The sequence below is a fragment of the Corvus hawaiiensis genome, chromosome 14 (genome assembly GCF_020740725.1).
Source record: "Corvus hawaiiensis isolate bCorHaw1 chromosome 14, bCorHaw1.pri.cur, whole genome shotgun sequence".
Taxonomy (NCBI): domain Eukaryota; kingdom Metazoa; phylum Chordata; class Aves; order Passeriformes; family Corvidae; genus Corvus; species Corvus hawaiiensis.
The window spans coordinates 12,089,789-12,114,483 of record NC_063226.1 but is presented as its reverse complement, the minus strand read 5'-3'; the positions used below and the strand labels follow the sequence as shown (position 1 = coordinate 12,114,483).

The following is a 24,695-nucleotide window of genomic DNA, read 5'->3' as shown; positions in this document are numbered from 1 at the left end:
CTCAGCTGGTGTTTTAACTGCTCAGAAACACCTGCAATAGCTCTCCCCTGGCTTCAGTTACCTGTTCTGAGTGCAACTGCAGGCTCCAGCCCAGAGCATATGTATGCACACATACATGACAGCGAGACAGATGGGTCTGCTTCCAAGAGAGTGGACACTCATTTTTGATCATTAACAAGCAGTGCCTGTAAAAGATGACAACTCATGCGTCAGCTGAAACATTTCACATTAATTGGAACAAGGTTCCTATCAAATATATTTTGATAATAGCCAATCTCTCAAGGATATTTTGCGCCACACAGTGAGAACATAATGTTTGACATCTTTCCTTGGAGGCAAGAAAGAGAGCCAGAAGGCAAATGCAGCTAGCTACAGCCAGTGAAGAAAGACAAGCAGAAAATAGCAGAGAAACAGTTCTGTCTGTGGAGACAAGCAACAAACCATGGAGCTTTTCAGCTCTGTCAGCAGTGTACGTCCTGACACAGGTCTGTAGGTTCGAAAGGCTGCCGTTGTTCCAGAGGGTGGCAGAGACAGACACTGCAAAGGATCAGTAGAAGTAGGGGATAAAGATGCAGCTACGAACATCTCCATGGACAGCGAGTCAGTACTCAAAGCTGAAATCTGGCAATATTATGAATACATGAGCATTACCGCAGGCCTGGTTCCTACGGTATATCACCGTGTCCCGCAGCTATAGGGAGGAGGAGGAGAAGAAGATCCAGCAGGCAGGAATTGTGCAGCAAGATTGGTTTATTTAATTATTTTACAAACTCTTTTATAGACTTTTTTCTTCATAGTCTAATTGGACAAAGGACCAGCCACCCCTTGGGGGTGATTGGCCAAAATCCTAAAACATCCATTATCAAAATATTTTCTACTATACCATAAACAAGACTTTCCAAGGTTGCAGGTGGCTTGGTTGTTTACATTCCCTGCTACCTCTTCTGTGAGAGAGAAAAGTCTCTCATGGACTTAGAAAAATAACAAGAATATCCTCACTAACAGCATTTTTGTACCTACAATTCCCCCTTTTTGTTTTATAAGATAACAACCCTACTATTAATCCTAAATAGAAATCTACATCAGTTATTAATTCTAAAAATGTCCTTAAGGCTTTAACTATCTGACTCCATAACAAGAAATTCAAAATTCAGTCTCTGCTTGTGGAAGGACCATCCCAGTCTCTGCTTGTAGAAGGACCATCTGCCTGATGGTTGACATCCTGGTCATCATCAGAAGAGTCATTAGGCTGATGATCTACATTCTGATCGCCATTTGGATGGTTGGCGTTCTGGTCATCATTTGGAGGTTGCCTGTTCTGCCTCTGGTGCCGCAGGTCAGGGCGAACGCATTTTGAAGGTAGCCACTGTACTCCAGTATCTGTGGAAACGCAAGCATACCCATGACCCCAAACGATAAGCTCATGTGGGCCTTCCCATTGGTTAGTGAGTAAATTCCGTACCCAGACTTTTGCCCGGTGCAGCTGTCTGTCGCCTGCAGACTGCAATGAGAGAAAATGATTCAGAATAACAGGATTATTTGAATTTTGTGGTACTGTAAGGTGATTAATTGTATACAAAGCTTTTGCTAGTCGGCTCTGTGGGGTTTCTCCATGCATTCCCCTTTTCTGTTTGTCCAAAACACGCTTCAAGGTACCATGAGCGCGTTCGACAATGGCTTGGCCAGTAGGAGAATGTGGGATACCAAAGGTATGGTCTACACCCCATAGGTGTAAAAACTGCCGCGTCTTCTCCGAGGCGTAGGCAGGACCATTATCGGTTTTCACAGAAGCTGGCACGCCCAGGACTGAGAAAGCCAATTTCCAATGGGCAATGACATCACGGCCCTTCTCTCTAGTGTGAGCAGTAGCCCACATAGCCGAGGAGAAAGTGTCAATAGACACGTGCACATATTTCAGCCGACCAAATTCTGGGATGTGAGTTACATCCGTTTGCCAAATCTGCAAGGCTTTTAGCCCTCTGGGGTTTACCCCCGCTGGCAAAGGCGCAGCGAGTCCATGACAGTCAGCACAAGCGCTGACAATGTCGCGCGCCTCGGTTGGCGTTAAATGGAACTGCTTCTGCAGGGTATGTGCACTTTGATGGAAGAAACCGTGCGATGCCTTGGCTTGTGCAATTTTGTCAGGCTGAGGCCCTACCCACGCAGGGTTGGCCAGCATGTCAGCCCTGGCATTGCCTTCTGTTAGGAACCCTGGTAAATTGGTGTGGCTTCGAATGTGCAGAATGTAATACGGATGCACTCGAGCCTGAATCGCAGACCACAAGGTTTGCAACAGTGAAAACAGAGCCGCATTGTTCACCTCCTTCAGAAGTGAACAATCTAAGCGTTGAGTTATATCTGCTACATAAGCAGAGTCAGTAACCAAATTCAAAGGTTCCTGTGAGAATCGCTGAAAAGCCATGGTAACAGCCCTTAATTCAACTAACTGAGCAGAGCCTGACTCGTGTTCCTTCAGCACCTGCCATTCCGATCCCTCCTTCCAGGTAACAATGGCTTTCCCAGTTTTCCCTGAACCATCCGTAAAGACGGTGGGTCCTTGCACCGGCACTCGGCTATTTCTCGGCTGCAAGGAAAGTACGGTCGATTTTGCCAGCTGCAGTAATTTATGGCTGGGCAGATGGTAAGTGATCTGCCCTGAAAAGTTTTGCAGCGCGCTTTGCAAAGGAGCACTATGGATGAGGCTCCACTCAAAGTATTCCTTTGAGATCGGAATGACAATTACTGCAGGATCCGCAGCCATCAGTTGCAAACACCATTGACGGCATTTGATTATCAGAGAAGCGACCAATTCAAACACTGTGGTCACCGTCCTTTTTGGCTGGTGAGGCAAAAAGACCCATTCTAGGATATGCAAAGGATCAGGCCATTGTGCATTCCACTGGCCAATGATATCTGTAGGATGGAGGTCTGGAATAGTAATGTAAACAGTGATAGCAATGGAGGGATCCACTCGATAAACCTGACGAGCAGAAACAGCCCGTTGGACCTCCTGCAGCGCTTGCCGCGCTTCCGGAGTCAACTCCCGAGGTGAATTCAGACCAGGGTCCCCTTTTAATAAATTAAAAAGAGGGGAAAGCTGCTCTGCAGTTAGACCTAAATAAGGTCGTAACCAATTGATGACACCCAACAGCTTTTGAGCATCATTCAAGGTTTTAATTGAATCCGGGAATTGCACCTCTTGGCGTTGGATAATTTGGTCCAAAATTTTCACTCCTAAATATTTCCAAGGAGGATGCTGTTGAACTTTCTCCGGAGCTACCTCTAATCCATAGGCATGCAGAGCAGCGAGCAGCTGAGGCTGTATTCCCAGCAGCTCGTCCCGAGTGGACGCTGCCACCAGGATATCATCCATGTAATGGTAGCAGCGTGCATCAGGAAACTGCTTGCGAACTCCGGCTAACGCTTGGGCGACATACCACTGACAGATAATTGGGCTGTTCCTCATCCCCTGAGGGAGGACCTTCCATTGGTATCTCTTAGCAGGTTCAGCATTGTTAATGGCAGGCACAGTAAAGGCAAATTTTGGTTTGTCATCAGGATGCAAAGGAATTGTGAAAAAACAATCCTTTAAATCAATGATCAGGATGTCCCACCCCGTAGGAATCATGGTGGGAGAGGGCATGCCAGGTTGCAATGCCCCCATACCTTCCATTACTGCATTAACTTTCCAGAGGTCCTGCAATAACCTCCATTTCCCTGATTTCTTCTTAATTACGAAAACAAGAGTGTTCCAGGGGCTAGTAGAAGGTTCAAGGTGCCCCTGTTGCAACTGTTCCTGAACCAGCTGATGAAGGGCGTCTAACTTCTCTTTTGGTAGGGGCCACTGCGGCTCAAAGACTGGTGTGTCAGTCAACCACCGCAAAGGCAGTGTAGGATGCTGTGCGCCCTTACACACAGTGACCCCTGCTAAAAATTTGTCCCAATCCGTACACCCCAAGCTGCCAACACATCCCGCCCCCAAAGGTTAAGGGAAGTGGTAGCAACATAAGGCCTGATTGTAGCTGTGTGCCCCTCTGAGTCCTTCACCACCACAGGCCGTTCGCTTAGATAGCTCTGTGTGGATCCTCCTAATCCTGCGATGGCCGATCCCACCGGGGCTAAAGGCCATGAGGGAGGCCACGCAGAGAAGGAGATGATAGTTACATCCGCACCCGTATCAATCAAACCTCGAAGCTGAATCCGGGGCAGATGGGCGTTCGGCAGGATCAGGGTACATGTCATCTGTGGCCTTTGGTCAGAGATGTCTGCAGTCCAGAAGGCCTGCGGAAGTCCCGTAGATCCACTGCCGTTATCTTCGTGAGTTTGTTGCTCTATCCTGGGGACACAGGACTTAAAAGGCACCAATTTAGCAAGGCAGGTCTTTTCAGGAATAGTTACAGGGGGTTTTTGCGTGGAGACCATAGCGCAAATCTGACCTTTAAAGTCAGCATCAATAACTCCTGAGTGCACTAAGATTCCTTGATGGGCAACATCAGGTTTTCCCACCAGCATCGCACTGGATCCCTGGGCTAAGGGTTCATATGCATCCAAGGGAACCTTGTAAATACCGCTGGAGTCTAAGACGACTGCAGCTGTGGTGTGGACGTCAAACCCGTCTGATCCGTGGGTGCCGTCTGATCCCCGGGTGCTGTCTCTAGGGTGGCTGGGTAGGCCTGTGCCTGTACCTGTGCCACTCTCTGGGGGAGTGACTGCATCGGAGAGCAATTCCCCCTCCTTGCACCCCGGCGGAAGTTTCCCGACAAAGGCTGACCATTGGCATGAGTCCGGGATCTACAGTAGCCCGTGCAATGCCCTGGCCTGCCACACCTTTTGCACTGGGGGATCGGTGTGTTCTCTTTTTGGCTAGGCTTAGGCCGCTTCCGTTTCTTCACCTGTTTTGGTTGCTTTGGTTCACGACCAGAAGATGCGCGAACAGGCTGCAGGAACGCAGCCAAAGCAGACCTTCTCTGGTTCCCAGATCCCACCTTAGCGCAGGCTTCGACCATGTCTGTTACCTCAGGATCCCCTGGTAAGGCATCTATGATTTTTCTGCACTCCTCGTTTGCGTTATCTCTCACTAACTGCCTTAACAACAACTGTCTTAACCCGTCATCTTCAACCTGCTTCTCGAGAGAAGCAGCAACTTTCTCTACAAAAGAAAGGAATGACTCTGATTTCCCTTGAACTATTTCAGTATATCGCTTTCTGGGTGCTGACAACTCTATGGTTTTCAACAGGGCAGCCATGCCGACCTGTTGTGCTTGCTGCAGGATGCTAGAGGGCAAGTTACCCTGTAGGCTGGGATCAGAGAAGGGACCAGTCCCCATCAAAGCATCCACTCCTGCTGTCCGTCTAGGATCAGCAGCAGGGAGCTGCAAATTTGCTAATGCAGTCTTCTTGGCCAGCTTTCTCCAGGTTGTTTCAAAAACTGTAAATTGTACAGGTTGAAATAGAATTTGACCTAAGTGTCTGATATCAAATGGAGAAAGCAAATCTGTATTTATCACCCTTATTATTTGCATAACCTCAGCAGAACCTAGCCCATATTGTGCCACCTTGGATTGGAGGTCCTGGGCAACTTTCCAAGCAATTACCTCATGCTTGTCATGCTCCCCTGAATCTGGGAGAGCCTTATACACTGGGAAAGCTCAGATCTCTTTTGGGGAACCAGTACCATCCTGAACGTCGGGCACAGCCTGCGGATGGAGTGTAACAGCTCCCCGGTTACCCCCAGAATCCTCAGATCTATTTGGCAGTCCAAGGATTTCTAATAACCTCCAGTCACCCTCCCCCAATGCTTGCACCTTAAGAGACTCTAGGAAGCGATTATGATGCGTCGGACGCACTGTTACCGTGCAGTCCGGAAAGGTCCAAGGGCGAGACCCGCGCAGCCTTTTTCTTCGCCGCGCGGCTACAGCCGCCTGACGACCTGAGGCCAGAACCTCATCTGCCTCACTGCCTGACGAGGAATCATCAGGCAAAGGCAACTTTGGGGTGCTGGGAGGGAACAGAAATGTATGGGGAGGTGAGGCACTTTGGCTAAGTCCGCCAGAGCCAGAACAGACAGGACAGACTGCAGCTGGCTGCGCGGCAGTTTGTACAGCAGTCTCTTTACGGGAGGCCGTCTCGGCCAGATCCGACCGAGCCGGTACTGAAGCTGCAGCCGACTCTGGAACTACGGCTGCGCCCGGCGCCGCGGTCGGCGCCGCGCTCGTCTCCCGCACAGCAGCCACGTTCGGCGCGGTTGCCGCTTCCGCCGCTGTTTCGCGCTCCCCGGGCGCGCTCGGCGCCGCCGTCTCTGGCCGGCGCTCTGCGGACGCGCCCGGCGCCGCTGCCGGTCCGTTCTCTGCGGGCGCTCCCGGCGCCGCCGCTTCTGCCCGCCGCTCAGCAGCCGCCGCCGCTTCCGCGTTTTCCCGCGGCAGCGCTGTTCCCGGTTTCGCCGCCGGCTGCGCCGTTTCTCGGCTCGGAGCTGCGGCTCCCGCTTCTGGCGGGGGGGCCGCGGGCGGCGCGGGCGGCACGGCCGACGCTGGCGCCGCTTGCGGCGCGGGCTCGGGCATCCGCCGCTCTAACAGGCTGAGCAAGTCCCCCATCCTTCGGGATAGGTTTCGCAGCTCTGCCAGAAAGGGCAAATGCTGCATAAAAGGGTCCATGGCTCGGTTTTGCGACTGCGCAGAACAGTCCAGCGCCAGGGAGGGCAGCGGAGTACAGCCAGGCAGTTCCGGGGGGGGCACGCCCGGCGCTACGCCCGCTAAGTTAGATCCAGGTGCATACGGAACCGAACTAGGACGCTCTCTGGGCGTCCAGTTGGCTAAGCCGCTGATCTGCGGCCCTGGATAAGCCGTGGCTGCTGTCCAGCTGAACGGCAAGGCAGGCTGTGCACCCTGCCTCTGCCCTGACCCCCCCGCCTCTGGTGGCGCGGGGTCCCTGGGGGCTGCGGAGTCCTGCGATTGTGCAGGGTGAGCCGGCATAGGCTCTGCCTGTGGAGCCGGGGGGGTTATTCCAAATCCACCATCACTTGCCCCAGAAGCCCAGTCAGCGGGGCCCCCCTCGGACATTCCTCCGTCACTCATCACCGAGACAGGCGATCCAGCCCTGCTATCACAGTCAAGGGCTGTCAGCAGAAAAAATAATGAACGCCAGGTTTTGTATAATCCTAACGCTGCCGGCTCCCCAGTCGGGAGCTCGTGTCGGACAGCAGAGCCGAGTTCCTGCCATAAGGCAAAGTCCAGGGCAGTATCTCTGTCCATGGAAATCCCTTTTAAAGTAGCCCAGTCTAATAATTCCCGAACTGAGTTTTCAGGACTGGAGGTTTGCAATATGCTAAACACACCTTTCCAGACCAGTACGACAGCGTCATCCTGTGAGCCGCTGTTCGCCATTTCTCAGTTCTGTCGGACCTCCCGGTCCTGGGGGGGGTAAAAGGAACAGCGTACCTCTACAGGAATTCGGCTTGGCTCGCAGCAGCAGGACACGTCAGAGAGTGCAAATCACGTCGGGCAGCACCAAATATTACCGCAGGCCTGGTTCCTACGGTATATCACCGTGTCCCGCAGCTATAGGGAGGAGGAGGAGAAGAAGATCCAGCAGGCAGGAATTGTGCAGCAAGATTGGTTTATTTAATTATTTTACAAACTCTTTTATAGACTTTTTTCTTCATAGTCTAATTGGACAAAGGACCAGCCACCCCTTGGGGGTGATTGGCCAAAATCCTAAAACATCCATTATCAAAATATTTTCTACTATACCATAAACAAGACTTTCCAAGGTTGCAGGTGGCTTGGTTGTTTACATTCCCTGCTACCTCTTCTGTGAGAGAGAAAAGTCTCTCACGGACTTAGAAAAATAACAAGAATATCCTCACTAACAGCATTTTTGTACCTACACATGAGTATGAATACATGAATATATCTGGCAATATATGAATACATGAGTGCATGTTTTAATACAAAACTAATGGAAAGCCATTTGCAGTGATCTCGGAGGAGTCAGTTCTCCTGGTTCATTCCTACCATGTGACTGAGCATTTCCCTTGACTTTCCTCACTTAACTTCCATCTTAGGGCTGGCCCTTTCTTGGTTACAAGATTTGGTCAGTTCCCAGGTGACGGCAGAATGACTTCAAATACTTATCCCCTGAAGATCTTAATAACAGTTTCTTGTAGTAATTTGAGATGGATAGTTTACATGAGTACATGTGTGTCTAAATGAGCTACAAAATACTTAACAATCACTGTTGTGAGACTGTTGGGGAAGATGAAACAGGAAAGCCTTATAAATATGATTGCTTGACAAAAGATTTTGGGAATATGAAAACCACAGGCAACATCGAAATGAAAGCCACTTTTGAAATACGAAGTCTTAGTTACTGAACAACTGGAAAACAATGGTATGGCCGACTGAAGGTAATCCCCTCTTGATGGAACAATACCCTCTGCTTGCAAACAGGTCCAAGGGTCAGAGCAGACCCTACTAGCTCAGCAGAAGGGGTCCAAAGAGTAGTTTTTAGAAGTTAAGATGTAACACTCTATGGTAATATAAGAACTCTTATAGGCTGTATGTAAATGCTATAGGATTTGTATCTTGTATTAGATTGGTTAGTGACAATTAGAATATTCAGTACAGAAGATGATTTATTGTATTGTAACCAGGACTTCAGACACTTCCACTCTTGCTCTTACACTCTCTCTCTCTCTCTCTTACACGCTTACTCTCTTGCTCTCTTGGGCCTGCTCAGAGCTGAGTCTGGCAGCTCTGAGCAGTGCCCCTATACCCACGCCCTTTGCAATAAACCGCCTGTGTCCCAAGACCTGCCTATAGAGATCTCTCGTCTCCGTCACCATCCGTCCCGCCGTTACCTACATGAGACCTTATGCATTACGATGCCATTTTAGTCTTTTAACACCAAGCAACAATTTCAGAAGCCAGAGAGTCTCTCTGGGTTTATAGCATGCTTTACATACTGCTTAGACTTTCTCTTCATTGATCTGCTGCTGGATAAAAGCAATGTTGAAAAGACATTAAAGCAACAGTCAAGATCTGTAGCTACATTAGTCATTCTGTCAGAGACCTGAAAAGAACCTCACAGAAGTTAAGCAGGAAAACAATTTGTTGAAGCATCAGCTGAAGCAGTGAGTCGCAACTCATTCAAATCTCTCTGAAGTACATGATCAAGCAACTGCTGAAGCCCTGAAAGCCACAAATGATTTTACAAACAGGAGATACTAAAACAAGCTTTGAACTCACCTCCAGTCTCTGGTATGTAATAACAATCTGACTGTCCACATATTTATTCCTTTAAAGCAGTCGGGTGGGAAAATACAGGATGAATGATATTCCCCTAGTGCAGCAACAGAACTACCCGTACAAGCTAACAGTACTCTTCCATCACTGTGTGTAACTGGCATTTCATTCCACTGAATGGAGCCATTTTGGACATGCACTGACCCAACCAAAGTAATTATTTTGTAACATTTTACCTGAACTTCAACCAGTGGTTCCCCAGGGCCCAGAAGAGCTAAGCAATCAATGGTCTTACAGGTCTTTTTGCCAAATATAACATTGTTGAGCCTTGAAATCTACAGTACAGCCAGGAGCCTAAAAAAAACCCAAAAGTTACTGAATAACTGAGGCATCTGAGGCACCCAGTCAGATGCCATAAAATCCAGAGCACCTCAGTTGTAAATTGACTAATATAAAACCAGCTAAATCCATCCAACCAGGACATACCTTACAATACAGGGAAAACCTATATAGGACTTTATCCTAATCACTGTGTTGGCCTAAGGGTACAGTTTCATCAGCTAATAAAGAGACAAAACATGTAAAACTTTTTTTTTTTCCAAGAGGCAGGTGGAAAAAGGGAGCAAATTGTTGTTCTATGATGCTCCTTCAAATTAGGTGTCAACTCCAAGTTCTTGAGAGGTGATATATAGAAAGAGATTCTGTCAATCTGGAGATGAGAACAATTATCACTGAAGGAAAGAAAAAGTTATATTAGTTGAAAATACTGGTTTTCATTTATTCTAGTTCAGCTAACTTTGTGTGTGTTGTGCTCTCTGCCAGGGAGGCAGGGGAACAAGTGAAATGCACCATCCTCCAAGCCCAGTCTATTGCATTGGTTAGGAAATTTATGGCAGTATATCCAGGATTTGACCCTGGATGTACTCAAGATATTGATATACTTGATATATATTTGATCCTCGATATACTTGGATATATTTTATTTGATCCTAGATTCGGTTTAAGGCCAGTTCTGCCTTTCCTTTACTATTCTGTCCCCATTCGTATACCTTCTCATTTAAAAACAGAGTTTGTGCTGAAAACTTGAACTTTTCTTGCAAGATACAGGTTGAGATGCAGATTGAGCCCAAGGTGAGGCCTGAACTGCCAACCTTTGGGATAAGGGCACAAAGATGGGTGATGCAAGCCAGGTGAATGGAAACAAGAGACAATAGCAGGAGCTGGGAACTGCCGACCTTTTTTGGTAACAAAGGAGACGAAGACGGGTGCCAGTGAGGTGGGTGGACAAAGAGAAGGGGACAGGAGCAGAGGACTGAGGAGGGAGAGTGAGACTTGTGGGACGGGACACTGTGAGGGGATAAAAGCCATGGGGTTCCTTAGTTGGGAGCCTCCTCGGAGGCACTAGCTCGAGCTGTTTCTGTGTTGCTGTGCCGGAATAAATCCCTTTATGGGACGAAACATCTGAGACTCAGCTATGGGAAACCTGGGATAGAACCGGAGAGGAAACCTGGTCTGACTGTGTGAGTGGGGTGTGTGGGGAGCCAAGCGAGGGACCCGTCGTGTCACTGGAGCTGCCGTGAAGAGGCTTCTATCCCCGCAGTGACTGTCTCTGGCGGTGGCAGCATGACTAGCAAGAGTCTCGTGAACGGTCAGACTGGGTAGGTTCTTTGACAACTGCGCTGGCACAGCAAGGCATCCCCGCGGCTATCCCCGCAGCCCTCTGAGAGCGGCTCAGGACCGGCGCGGAGGCACCGGGGTCCCCTGACGGGAGTCCGCGGGGCCGGCGGGGCCGTGAGGGTGGCGGGGCCGCGCGCTCGCCGCCAGGCGGCGCCCCCGACCCACCGAGCGCGCGGAGCCCGGCGCGGCCGCGCGGCACTTCCGGCGGTGCAGGAAGGGGCGGTGCGCGTGACTGCGGTGAGCGGCGGCTCCGCCGGGCTCCGCGGCTCGGGGAGCTCGGGGATCTGCGGCGGCACCGAGCGCCGGGGAGCGGGGCAGGCGGGGTCTGGGCTCCGGGAGGGCTCCCCGGGAAACGCCGCCGCGCGCGAGCCGCGATGTGGCCGCGTCAGCGCCCGAGCCGGTCCCGCGGCCTCTCGGTGCTGCGGGCGAGGAGGCGGCGGGGCCGGGGCCGTGTGGTCACAGCGGCGGAGAGGGGCCGGGGCACAAGGCTCGTGTCGTATCGTTGCCGTGAGCCGCGACCGAGAACCTGGGTGTTGCCAGCGCTTTCACCAGCCTTGTCCTGGTGCGGGAGATCAGGGAACTGCATCTGGCTTTAGAATTTTAGGACTGCATTAGAACCATACGGAACCCGCGGTAGTGCACTTATTCCTTTAAGTTCTTACAGTGCGTCTCTTCTCTAGGAAAAATGATTTCTGAAAGCAGCTCCTTCGTGAAGGGGGTGGTGCTTGGAGGAGCCTTCTGCATGTTGGTTACGCTCCTCGGACACATTAAGGTGGGCCACGGGACCAAAGCACATCACCACGAGCATCATCACATCCAGGCTCCCAACAAGGAAGATGTCTTAAACCTTTCAGAAGGTGAACGTGTGGAGTTTAGTAAAAGCATCCGTGTTTATTGTATCATCCTTGTCAAACCAAAAGATCTGGGGCACTGGGCTGCAGCAAGGGAGACCTGGAGCAAGCACTGCGACAAGGCTGAATTCTACAGCTCAGAAAATGTCAAAGTGTTCGATTCTGTAGCCCTCAACACAAATGATATGTGGGTGATGATGCGAAAAGCTTACAAGATAACATACGAACATTATAAGGATGAATTCAGCTGGTTCTTCCTTGCATATCCAACAACATTTGCTATAATTGAAAATCTCAAGTATTTCTTACTGAAAAAAGACCCTTCGCAGCCTTTTTACATAGGCCACACTGTGAAATCTGGTGACCTTGAGTATGTAGATGGCGAGGGAGGAATCGTCTTAAGCATTGAGTCACTAAGACGACTCGCCCATGTTCTTGAAGACCCTGACAAGTGTCCAGAGCAGGGAGGTATGATTTGGAAACTCGCAGAGGACAAACAGCTGGCAATCTGCCTGAAGTACACCGGCGTGTTTGCTGAAAACGCCGAAGATTCAGAAGGAAAAGACGTCTTTAACACTAAGTCCGTCGGAGCCCTCATTAAGGAGGCCATGTCCACTCACCCGCAGCAGGTGGTGGACGGCTGCTGCTCCGACATGGCCATCACCTTCAGTGGGCTGGCCCCCAACCACATGCACGTGATGATGTACGGGGTGTACAGGCTCAGGCCCTACGGCCACTCATACAGTGATGCCCTGGTCTTCCTGCCCCCACTGGGCTCGGACAATGACTGATGTGTCCTCAGGGAAGGCCTGGAACTGTGGAGTTGGCTCTTCTCACAACACACAGTTGTACTGACACATTCTGGTTCTGGTGTACAGGTTTTTTTGCACATGGAGGGTTGCTAAAGCTCTTAATTTTAAAAGTGGAAGAATAATTTTTTTCTACATCTTTTTTAGAGGAATGTTTCTGGCTTTTGACAGTGCTGGAATGAAATGATAAGAAGTTGTAATGTTTATTATAAAAGGAAATTAAGTTTATAGGGGGGGTTTGTACATGTAAATATTTATTAATGAAAACTCAAAATTAATTTTAGTCTAATCTTACAAATATATTTTTGCAAGACTTTGACTATTTCAGTTCTTCCAGGCATTTCTAGAATGTCTTTATATCTTTCTAAGATGTACCAATAAAACTGACTACAGATTCAGTCTCAAAGACTGTAACTGTAAGCTGTTTCTTTTACAGTGAACTACACAATAGCTTGAGTTTATACAGCACCTGCCACTTCACGTACAGCCTTCTAACAGTAAGGAATGAGCAGGAAGCACAATAACAAGAAATCTTTTAGGAAGTTGCAGCAGAGTAATATCAAGTGCCCTTTGGACTACTGTTTCTAAGCAGACAAAAGAAAAATTGTATTTGAATAGGTATTAACATGGTCAGGGAGTCTGTTAGCACAAGATTAATTGCTCATTTAAAATTTCACTTCATCTATAAGCATGTTAGAATAAGGGTTCAGTATTATTTTTACTCCTGTTAGTGGGTGCTAATAGTGTTTACAAGGGAGAAGTTGGTTAGTTGTCAGTACAATTGTTCCTGGGTCACACTCCCATCCACTCACAGCATATGCAAACAAACAGCACTTCAGTATTTGCTCCATTTAGAATTCACTGACCTGACATGGGTGTTTCAAGACTTAAGGTACATCCGTTACATCTAGGACTATCACAGGCTTTGTTGGTACTACGATACTCATAAAACATGGGAGCAGACTGTGTTACCTCACCTTTAACCAACCATAACACCCTACCCTGATCTGCAAGGGGGCAGGGGGGGAAGCTGGTTCAGAGCTGATGAGAATATCCACATCTTGGGTTTTAAGCATCATTTTTGACCCAGAAAGGTAGGACAACTGCTCAGACCCCCATACAAGCTCCCACAGCTCAGCTGTTTTCTGAAAGGTGGGACAAGTGCACCTTCTTGTCCTCCTGGTCAGTCAGGGCTCAGCTGACAGCAAGACAAACATCTACATGATTGCTGCCAAAACCTAGGTAAAACTTGTACTTTTGATGTTTTGCTAAACTGGTATATAAATTAGGCCTGATTTGACTTGTATCTTCTTACAGAATAATACAGCTGGGAAAACTTTTGACAAAACCAGATAAAGAAAGTAAAAAACTTTGATTTCAGTGCTTCTGATTATTAAAAACAGTTCTGACACCCCTGCAGGAACAGCAGTCATAGGAGAAAGAATGAGAGTGAACAATTCCGATGAGAAAAAACCTCATTTGTCACAGATTTGAGGTACTGTAGGACAGCAGGAGGAGGTAAGATGGAAGGGTAAAAAAGCAAACCACAAAATGCAAGATTAGCTCATTTTACACAAAAAAAACCCCCCAACACTGAAGCATAAACTGATTTCCCATAGTACTAACTAGAAATCAGTACATTTATAATGAAATCTTTAAGATGCACAGAAATGCTCACCAGCATTCTGAAGGTGTGAGGTTTGATCAGAACTTTTTCTGCAACGCTGCTTAAATTTTGTCTTCCTACATTGATAGTTTCAGATTTACCCTGTCATTTTCAGAAGTACAGTCTTGTAAATAATTTTACAGAATTTTAAAATCAGTATGTATTAGGCAATACATGTCTTAACTTGGCTTTAGATTTAGATGGAGAACACCTTGCCTACTGTCTTCTGTAAAGGTCCCAGGGTGGGGAAACCAAGCCTGCAGAACAGCATCAGGACAAGGCACTGGCACATGAAGCTACATTCTGCTGTTGTAAAATGCATGTGTTAGAATAAAGACTTGAAATATTAATAAATGCTTCCAGACACAGTTATGAGTGGTAGACCTTAAAAGTTTCTTTAATTTATTACATTATTCCATTTTTCCATAGGCATAGCTTTGGGTATGCTGAACAAATGATTGGGTTAGCCAGACACACAGTGCTCCTGAACCCATTCTGTAGCTGTGCGGACGTGTGGCAGTGTGCACAAGCTGAGAGCTCTTTGAAGTTCCACCTGAAAAAGTTGCTCCTGGCTACGCTGAAAAACACGTTTTGCTATGATGCCTTTATTTAACAGTGATTTTGTTTCTGCTCCTAAAATAAGGCGGCACACAGGGAGTAGAGAGCGTCAGGCACCAGGGTGGCACACACTTCACTGGGAGTGTGCCCACCATTGCTATAACTCCACTAGAAGGAGAGCAATATCAAAGTGTTGGCAGGTAGAAATCTGAACATATGTACAGTCTTCAGATATGAGTCAGCATAAAAGAATTTCTAATCCACATATCAGTCTGAGTTCATCAATCCTATACAGATAAATGCATATTAAAAGAGAAAATCCTTAAGTAAAATGAAGTTAATGCTGTTAATAAGTTAAAAAATAATGTCAAAAAACCTGATTTCTCCACATTCAAGAAACAGGTAGACTAACAAGATGTCAATCAGAAGAAAAAATGTTTCAGAGGTTTTATAAACCATATTTATATTTCACACACACTTTATATTACTCTTTTGGAAGAGCATAAAAATGTAAACATTTCTTGGCTTTTTCCTCCTTTCCATTTGAAATAGTCTACTCACGGTCTATGCAGAATCTTCAGTATCTGAAGTATCTTCAGTCACTGAACTCAGGTTTAAGACAAAACAAAGTAACTGTAATAAAAAGAAATCTAGAAAACTATTGTAGCCTAACAGTACTTTTGCATTCAATTGATTTATTTAGCATAGCCACAGAACAAAATAATTTGTACATTCAGTCACATTAAAAACAAGGAATTACAAAGCAGTCCACATTTAATCTAAGTGCATTCCTTTGGAGTAACAGTTCCTGTTGTTTCACTTGTATGTCTTCATATGCCAAAGGCCATCATTTAAATAGTGGATATTTTCAATACCAATCCCTTTGTTGACCTTCTCACTGCAGGAAGAAAAACGTACAGAAGTATTAGCTAGGTTAAATAGGCGAGCACTACACAATATATTATTTCAAGTAGAAACTGCAACATTTGTCAACTGGAAGGGGTAAGCTATCAACCACAAAGTCATCATCTTCCATAGCAGGTGGACAGGAAACAGTATTTGTCATCACATGTGCCCACATTACTGACTGATAAGAGGACAATATTTGCCTTCCACATTTTTTCAACAGCTTTCCACAGTATTTTTACTACTTCTTTGTGGGACACAGTTCTTCAGACACTGCTGCTGAACTTCTGCAACACTTCTGCTACTTTGCTACTTTTCTTAATTTTACCATTTCTCTATCAAAGTAGCACAGCAGTTGTGAGCCTTCCCCTCCCAGCACAGGAGGTGGTAAAAGACAACTAGAATGTGGAATCTAACAAGTTCTGGTTCCAAGTGTGCCACTGATACAATCAAATGCAGGTGAGCTGCCTCACTTCTAGTTGCAGGTCATCTACCTACTTAATAAAGAATTAAAAATGCTAAATTTATGTGCCAAGGACTTGCAGCCTATTACAGACATGCTATCCTCTAAAGTATTGACTATCTTTTCAGTCATGTCATCTTTTAAAAATTACTGGTTTGTGTCTGCATTGTATGTGGTTATTTTCCAGTAAAAAAAAAAAAATAGTTTTGCCACAATAAACAAGACAAATCTCTTTCTTGGTGTGAGAACAAGTTTCATTCCCCTGGGGAATATAGTTTACTCTATTTACACCAAGTGTTCTATTACTTACACAACTTGTCCAAAAGTAACCAGGAAGGAAAATGCTACTAACACAATATTAACACATTATGTGTAGTAATCACGGCAAGAGATTGAAATCCCATTGGCTAAACCAGAAAATTGTGGAACAATGTCACACAAAAAAGCAGCTAACAGGCTGCTGACAGCAGTATCATTTCATTTTCCTCTCCAGTTCATGTTGCTTCTCACACGAACAGGATATTCAGCTGCAAGGCTGCTGGTGGATTTGAAGTTGGGAATACAGGGAACCATGGTTTGCAATGGTCACAGCATATCACTGCACACTTAGAACAGGGACAGAAGTGGCTTTTCTTTCCACTTACTCTTGGAGTCTTTTGAAGCACCACAAAGAATCCTGAGGAATATAATTCCTCAACAGCTACAGCAGGTCCAAATCCAGGTTTCTGCAGTCCCAATCCATCCCTGTCCTCTAACACATTCCCACCCCTCTGCCTCGTGCTACTATTACAGCTTAGGACAGCAGTCACCCAGTACAAGAGATGATCCTGCTGAGAATTTACCACACAAAAAAGAGTGATTTGTTTTCAGCAAAACAGCTTCCTCACTGCCACAAGTCACAGATGGGGCTGGAACCAACACAGCCCAAACCTGCTGGGTGCACCTCACATCCTGCAAGATGTTAATAGAACTTAAAATGACAAAGTGATTTAGCTACCTGTAATTTAACACTATCTGAAAGCCAGGAACAACTAACATCCATTTCCATTTTCTGTATCTCTTTGCCTTCTCAAATAGTTTTCCATTTATCCCCTGAGCAAACCTCTAAATTTCACAAGAGACTCAGCTAAGTTAGTCAGCACATCAAGCAGTAATGCTGCATGTGGGTACACCCTGAAGAAAAAGAGTAGGCCACAGAGAAAAAAAACACTAGACAGGCAACCAAGCTCCAGCAGGACTTGAATCTCTGCAGACAAAAATCTCTTCAATGTTTTCAATCTTCTCAAATCCAAATTACACCTCTTGCCTAGCCCAGGTAGTAAGTACTTGATAGAATTATTTTTTTGTTCAACAAGATCTTTCCGAAAGTATGATCAGAGCACTAGAAATACTAACATTCAGTAGTAGTACTAATATTTTGTGTCTTAAAATCCATATTCACATGAAAAGAACTATTTTGAATGCCAATAAAGATGGACGACATCCCCTGCCTCATCTTTCCCTGAATACCCATCAACAAAATGAAATCTTACAAAACTCCGTGCTTGAACAACACATGCTGCAACAGCAATGCAGTAACCTTGACAGTGGTGCTTATACTTCAAACTAACATAAGAATAATAACATGGGACAGGCTATACTTCAATATTTAAAACACTTACATGTCCTCAGCTGACATCTTCATTACTCCCACACATAATGCATGTTGTTTTCCCTCTGCCATTATTGCCTACAAATTACTGCTAAGGAAAACAGATTTCTTTTTGAACTATTTCAGAAGAGTAAAAGCAATATGAAGAAATTACTTCCAAAAACACTTTGAAAAGCCAGTGTTGAACTTTTAACCTTTTAGTAATTCTAGAGCTCCAGCTCTTAAAGATAAGCAAAACAATGCACTGAATTTAACAATTGAATCACAGTGTGTAGAACAAAGCATGTATTTATGAACTTGGAACAGCAATTACAGAAAAAAATCTCCCAGTGCTATACTCCATTTCTTCCTTTGTGCCTAACACAGAGATGACAGTCTCTCCCTTTCTGGAACAAAACAGCACATGTTTGTGGGGCCATTTTAGATTCCAAGGCACAGAAGAACTGAGACACCAATTTAAAAACCACAAGTACTGAAATCAGATGTGTCCTTTTCAGAGCTTAGCAACACATGATGTTAACTGCTGATCTTTTCCGATAGCATCTAACTAACAACAAAATTAGCACAGCTTGGTGTTATAAATGCCGTATTTGTTCAGAGTTCTTTTCTCAGTAATATAATGAGTGAATTATCAAACATTCCTCATTTTACATATGCTAACTTGTTAGACACATAGAGCAAGCCCTTACTGCTGTAAAGCTGATCCTAAGCATCTTCCCTAATTCCCTAGGAACAGGGGAGAATTATTCTTTAACTAAAGGGAATACAAGATTGACTAAGGAGGCAGGGGACAAATTACACTGCACCTCATCTACTTTTACCACTCTGCATAAAATCACTAAGGAGCTCCACTTACCAATGAGATTAATGGAACAGCAGCCCACCCAACAGTACAGCAGGAATAGTTATTTGGTTTGGAACATACAGTAAGTGAAAAAATATGAACAATTTTAACCTTGCCAAGCAATATCTAAACCTCTGCAGCTCCTTTCTGATTACTAGTCATTTCATGAAATCCAATTAAAATCCAAAGTAATACAGATAATGATCAACTGAGAACACAAGAACGGAAATTTAACTCATCTCACAGTAAGCAATAATTCATAGTTAAGAAGGATACAACGACAGTGTCAACAGCAGCAGGGTAAAGCTTTGCTCCAGGAGACGTCAGGCCAGGGCACATTATATTAGCTCCACTCAGGACAAATTTAATGGCACCTTTATCAACCTGCTGATGCGGGAGAATAAATGGGTCTAGGAGGGGAAAGATACAGCATTGCAATTAATACAGCACCATGACAACATGAATAGCTCATTATCAAGTCAGTTTAAATGGGGCAATAAGATATAGAGTGTGCTGCAAGGGTAGGAAGTTTGAGAAACAATTACCAGAGTTCCTGCTGGGCGGTACCACCCTAAAAGGACACAAATACTGACCCAAAAGGTACCGTCCTCCCAGACTACATCTTTTATTTGAGAACCAAAGGTAATCCAGCACTTCAGGCAATGACTCCTGCACACTCAAAGACCCATAGACTGAGCAACAATTTTCCCCTAGGGAAAACAACCACCCAAGTGATCGTAAAACCAAGGGGTCTTAAATCCCTTCAAACTCCATGTACTCTTACAAATTACTCCAAATGAAGGAAAAACAGTTTAACATTAACAGAACAAAAAAAGGCAAACACGGACAAAATTCATGAAAGCTGTCAGCTCTCCAAGCCATCCTTCAAGTGCAGACACCCTCTTGAAGTATTTCCAACACTGAGATCTGACTGAATAATGTTTTTTGGGATCCAAAACAGAGTGACACAATCAAGCAGAACAGCAAGAAAAAAAATGCAAGAGCAAATTGTAAAAAGTAAAAAGCATGCAGCATAAGTTCCTACAGGAGACAGATATACATTACATCATTAAACTCAGGAAGACAGAATATTTTTCTAGTAAGAACTTACAAGTATTCATATAACAACGAGACTTGAAATAAAAAAGATAGGGACCAACAATAGCAAATTTGTATCTCTGTCCTAGGGGAACCTCTCAAGATTTTTTTAAAGAGCTTTGCACAGTTTCATTCTTACTTATCCAAGTTCAGATTGCTTAACATATAGAATGGACACAGTTCACACAGACATGTGAAATAGAAAATTAATAAATTCCAGTTAAGAAAGTACGCTGTATCTTTAAGACCTATTCTGGAATATACATATGCATAGAATACATGCAATGGAAGCTCTTTTTCATTTAGTTCTACAGACATCCTGTGGAATCACACTGTCACCCTTCTCTTCTCAGCACTACCACCCTCAGGAAACTTACATTTGTGAAGCAACCTTAGCGTCGGGTAAAAAATCCCTTCTCTTTGCCTGAAGAACAGCAACTCCCCATTCACAGTGAGAATTTCTATATGTTCATGACTGCAAGATTAAAAAAAAAAATTGCAAGAGCTACTTAACCCTTCTATAATTTAAATACAATATTTTACTTTATGGAGTCTAGTCTGTTTTAGCACCTGAGAATAAAAAGTCAATTAGCAACAAAATTTAAAACTAAAAATATTATCTTTTTGTATGAGTTGTTCTTCAGCAGTGTTCTCCTGTTCACTTCTTTCCCCTTTGATAAAAAAGAAACCAACAGACAAAATACACAAACTGCATTTCTTCAGTGTTGCTTTTTGAATGCAATACAAAGAGTGAATGAGGAGAAGAACTCAGCAAAAATGTACTACCCTCTATTTAGAAAAAGAGAAGATACTCAAGATAATGTATGGAAGCCCAAAACCAATACAAAATGTTACTGACGGGAATCGAAACAATTGTGAGCTTCCATGTCCATAAAGCTGAATGCTTCCCTTCAACAACAGGCTGATCCTTGGAGAGACCCTGAATAGACTGCACATTAACTACTAGGCAGCATTTTTAAGTTCCTCATGCATCCTACTAGCACGTGCCTTTAAAGCACAATGAGCACATGCCAACTTTCTAGTTTGGCCATAACATGGACCATCAGCTATTAAGAAATGACAGATGCCTTTCAAAAGTGGTAGGTTTATCTACTGTACAAAGTAAATGCACAAAGGAAGCAATCCTAGCACCTTGAAAGCAAAGTTTAAGAGAAAAGATACTTACCATCTTACTATTTTGACTGGGTCTTTCTTTGGCATGATTTGGTTTAGCCATGGTTCAATAACAGGAAATTGGTCTATCAGTTGATTCTTGATACCTTTAATAACTGAAGTCTTCAGCTGAATGCAGTTTGATACATTCTCCTTTTCATCAAATCTGTCAAGGCAGCGACAGTATTTTAGAAATGCACAATTTGATGTACAAAATATGGATTTCTCAGCAGCTGTCTTCAGAAATGCTTATAAATTCACTATAAAAGTTTAACAGCAGACCGACTGTCCAACTTTCAAATGCAGGATTTCATGAGGCTTAAATTTGTCCCCTGGGAACACTGGGGTGGGGGAAGGCAGGGGGTCCCCCCTTAGTAGCCTGTCTTCATCCTTAAACTTTTTGTATGGCCACAAAACACGTGTTTAGTCTTACAGATAAGCCCCGGCACACAACGCTATTTCACTGAGCGCCAAGACTACTTTGCTGGTAACACAAACACCCACAGTCCTGTTCCGATGCGAATCCTTCACCTCCACCACGTAAGTACGAACGGCGCTTTCTACCACCCGAAGTTCGGGCAAGTTAATGACTCAGCTCCACTTAACGAGCGAGTGCCCAAGGCAAAGCCGAGGGCTGCGGGCGGCGCTGCCGCGGTGCCGCTCCCGCCAGCGCAGCGCCGAGCCCGGGGCTGAGGGGGCGCCGGGCCCGCCCGGCCCCTTCCCTTTCCCCGCGCCTCCCACCACCCCCAGCCCGGCCACACTCACTTCTTGAACATCCTGCGTGCGGGGAGCGCCGGGCCGGCGGGCCAGGGCCGGCGGGCGGGCACCCACAGCCTCGGCGCTGCTCACACGCGGCTCCGGCCGGGCCGTCCCTCCCTCCGCGCCCGCCGGAAGCGCCGTTCCATCACCGCGGAACGGGCGGGGCCACCCGGCAGCACACCGTGCGGCAAGGCGGTGCCTGTGCCAGTAGCTTTGGCATCCTCTCCTGCCCACCCGCTGCTCCGTACACAACAGCGGCGTTATTAGGCTTTCACAACAACCAGGTGCCACGGCACTGTTTTCCCAGGCAATATATCGCTTTTCGGTAAAGTAAGAAGAGCAAAGTGGTAATAGCTACTGTCATCATTTAAACACAAAATACGTTTAACAGGAAAAAACACAAACATCTTCAAACTAGCAGAGCAGAAGCTATCCTCGCGCCAGCTTCAGCGCAGGACACAAGATCCTGTCAATAGCATTCTGGGGGGGGGGGGGGAAATGGGATTCTTGTCAAACAGCAGATACTGGAGCCGGCCAGGGAATCAGTCCCAACTGACAGTGCCACATCCTTCAAGGTGGGAAGGGAGAAGAAGAAGCCTGGCTTGCAGAGAAGATCTCGGCTGCCAGGCAGAGAGATGGATTCTGGTGGAGAGGACCATCCATAGTGTTTATTAGAATCAAATTAGGTTTTGCTTGGTGATGGCTGTAGCACTTGTGAATAGAAAACCGTAGGCAGACAGAATTTACCACACTGCTTTTTCACTCTTTGAGAAGTAGACCTGTGTTTGTTCTGTAGGCTGGTAGCTGCTATATAAACAGCCATACAGGTGACCACCCAGTTTCTTTCTAGAGTCATGGAAACGCTACCACTGGCATAAGGGGGAGGGAGAAGAGGACATAAAAGACCAGGTTATCATTATGCTAACAACGAAGTTCTTTTTTTCCATACAAAACAATTTAATCACCTTTGATACTATAACAAATACTTAAAACCTAATACTTAAAAGTTACATCAGTCAAAAAAATAAAATCAAGCTTTATATATGGTATCATTCAAATAGTCCAGTACAGTGTCAGGAACTGTACTAATACACACAAATGACTTTTTTAAAGGATAGGAATGAACACTGGCATTACATAAATAGTCAAGCATTTCACTCATGCACACCACCTTCACCTACTTTGTAGCATCACTAAAAATACTGAGTTATAATCAAGAAATCAATTTTAACTGAAACACAGTGACACTGCTCATGCCCAGATTAGAAAGTGAGAATGGGAGTTTATCACACTGACAAAGTATTCCATACATTCTGGTGCTCCTCAGAAAAACTTTCATCAAATAATACTTCACCATGCAAACAACCATGTTTTTAAAAACTGTAATGAAAAATTCATCATATTCTACCTCAAATGATAGAAACACAAGGTAAACTTCTACACTTCTTGAGAAAGACAGCACATCTCACTGAAGCCACCTGAGCCACTGGTTTCATGCCTGCCAAAAACAGCGAGATTAGGCCTGAATTTTCAAAAATTGCCTTTGCCACAAGGAACATCTTACCTCTTTACCTCTACTAGCTTAAAGCAGTTGGACCACTGGTTCCCTTCAGGGCTGAGCTAACCTTGAGTCTCATCTCAACTTCTCCATCTTCTCTTCCAAATGGTTTTTGCTGGGGTAGCTGCAGACTTCAGGGCCAGTTAACTGCTGAGCCAATCTAAACATGCTTGTACAGAGGCTCCAAGGACCTAGGCTGGACTTTGTTAACACAGTTTTGTGTTACTGTTCAGCCTCACCATCAAAAAGCTGGAGACACTTGCTCTGGTTGCAGGGTCACTTTCAAGTACCAAAAATTTAAAAGCATAGTACCTGGACAAGACTGACAAAGCAAGAGGCACATCCAGCAACTGCCATTACAACCTCTACAGCCCTGACAGAAACCACCCCTCAGGGCCACATGCTAAATAGGACTTAGGGTTTCACGCCCCATAAGTTTCCGTAGAAAAAGGCGAAAATCCATCACACCTGGCTTCTTCCCGGATCCCCAGAACTTCACCTTGTTTCCACCTGCTCTCTCATATCCAAAAGCTGAATATTCTAACTGATGGGACAAAGTCATTGACTGTTCTACCCCTGAATGATTGCACAGACAGCAACTTCAGGAAAGGGGACACTTACTCATGTCTTTTTTATAAATCAAATCCTTTCAATGAACCAAGAATGTGTAGAAATTTGGCATCTCTTACATCTCTATACCTCTTATCTAATTTGGCTTAAGTGAACATGACAGTTACTGGGAACAGAGGAAAACTTTACAGCCTACTCATGTAAGTTTTATTTCCTTAGCAAACCTGTTTATTTCTGTTACGTCTGACTTGGAATGTAATTTAGTAGCCTTGGGAACCATACAACCTGTTCTAAAGCCAGTCAAAACCAGACTGAAGATTTGTTTTTCTGGGGTTTATTTTAAACTGGAAAAAGTACTTCTCTACACATCACAAGCACGATGTTCCAGGCCTCAGGAGTTGTATCATGATGACTCAGTCACAAAACATTCTCCAGAAGAGCCTCAGTAACATTACATTCCTATCTCTATGTACCACAGTTTCTGTCAAGACAAGTTAGTCTGTCTTTTCCTATCAAACATACAAGTGCCACTAGACTTCCCCTGAGGAGCTCTGCTGTCAGGCAGCCAGGTGTGCACTCTTGGCTGAAGACCATGGAGAACCTCCTGGAACAAAACCTCATCACTTGGTTTGTTACTTTTTCCACAGCCATTTCTCAACAGTGTTTGAATCCTAACATTCCTGGGGAGTTTACAGTCTCTTTGGTAACAGATCCACCAACATCAAAAAAGAGATTCTAAAGGCCTCCGACTTCTGTTTTTGCTTCCTGAAGTTACAAAAAAAAAACAAAAAAAACCAAAAGCAAACCATAGACTGTAGCCCAGTGCAAGTCCGTATGTGTTAAAATCATATCAAAAAGCTGACGCTAAGCGAT

At 45.3% G+C, this 24,695-nt stretch overlaps 2 protein-coding genes across 3 annotated transcripts; one reads left to right on the top strand and one right to left on the bottom strand.

The window, feature by feature from the left end:
- Window positions 1-11,103: 11,103 nt before the first annotated feature.
- Window positions 11,104-12,982, top strand: C1GALT1C1 (C1GALT1 specific chaperone 1). Of its 2 annotated transcripts, none has more exons than XM_048318941.1 (2): window positions 11,104-11,153; window positions 11,597-12,982. In XM_048318941.1, exon 2 carries the CDS (start codon window positions 11,602-11,604, stop codon window positions 12,556-12,558), a length of 957 nt encoding a protein of 318 aa, XP_048174898.1. In that variant the 5' UTR covers window positions 11,104-11,153; window positions 11,597-11,601; the 3' UTR covers window positions 12,559-12,982. The 2 variants fall into 2 exon arrangements, with proteins under 2 accessions (XP_048174898.1, XP_048174899.1); XM_048318942.1 differs by lacking the exon at window positions 11,104-11,153 and adding an exon at window positions 11,279-11,478.
- Window positions 12,983-14,614: 1,632 nt separating this feature from the next.
- On the bottom strand, window positions 14,615-21,833 carry MCTS1 (MCTS1 re-initiation and release factor). Its single transcript, XM_048318943.1, has 6 exons — window positions 21,701-21,833; window positions 20,949-21,101; window positions 20,140-20,237; window positions 18,941-19,074; window positions 17,831-17,898; window positions 14,615-15,698 (listed from the first exon to the last, which is right to left on the bottom strand). Exons 1-6 carry the CDS (start codon window positions 21,709-21,711, stop codon window positions 15,617-15,619), a joined length of 546 nt encoding a protein of 181 aa, XP_048174900.1. The 5' UTR covers window positions 21,712-21,833; the 3' UTR covers window positions 14,615-15,616.
- Window positions 21,834-24,695: the final 2,862 nt, after the last annotated feature.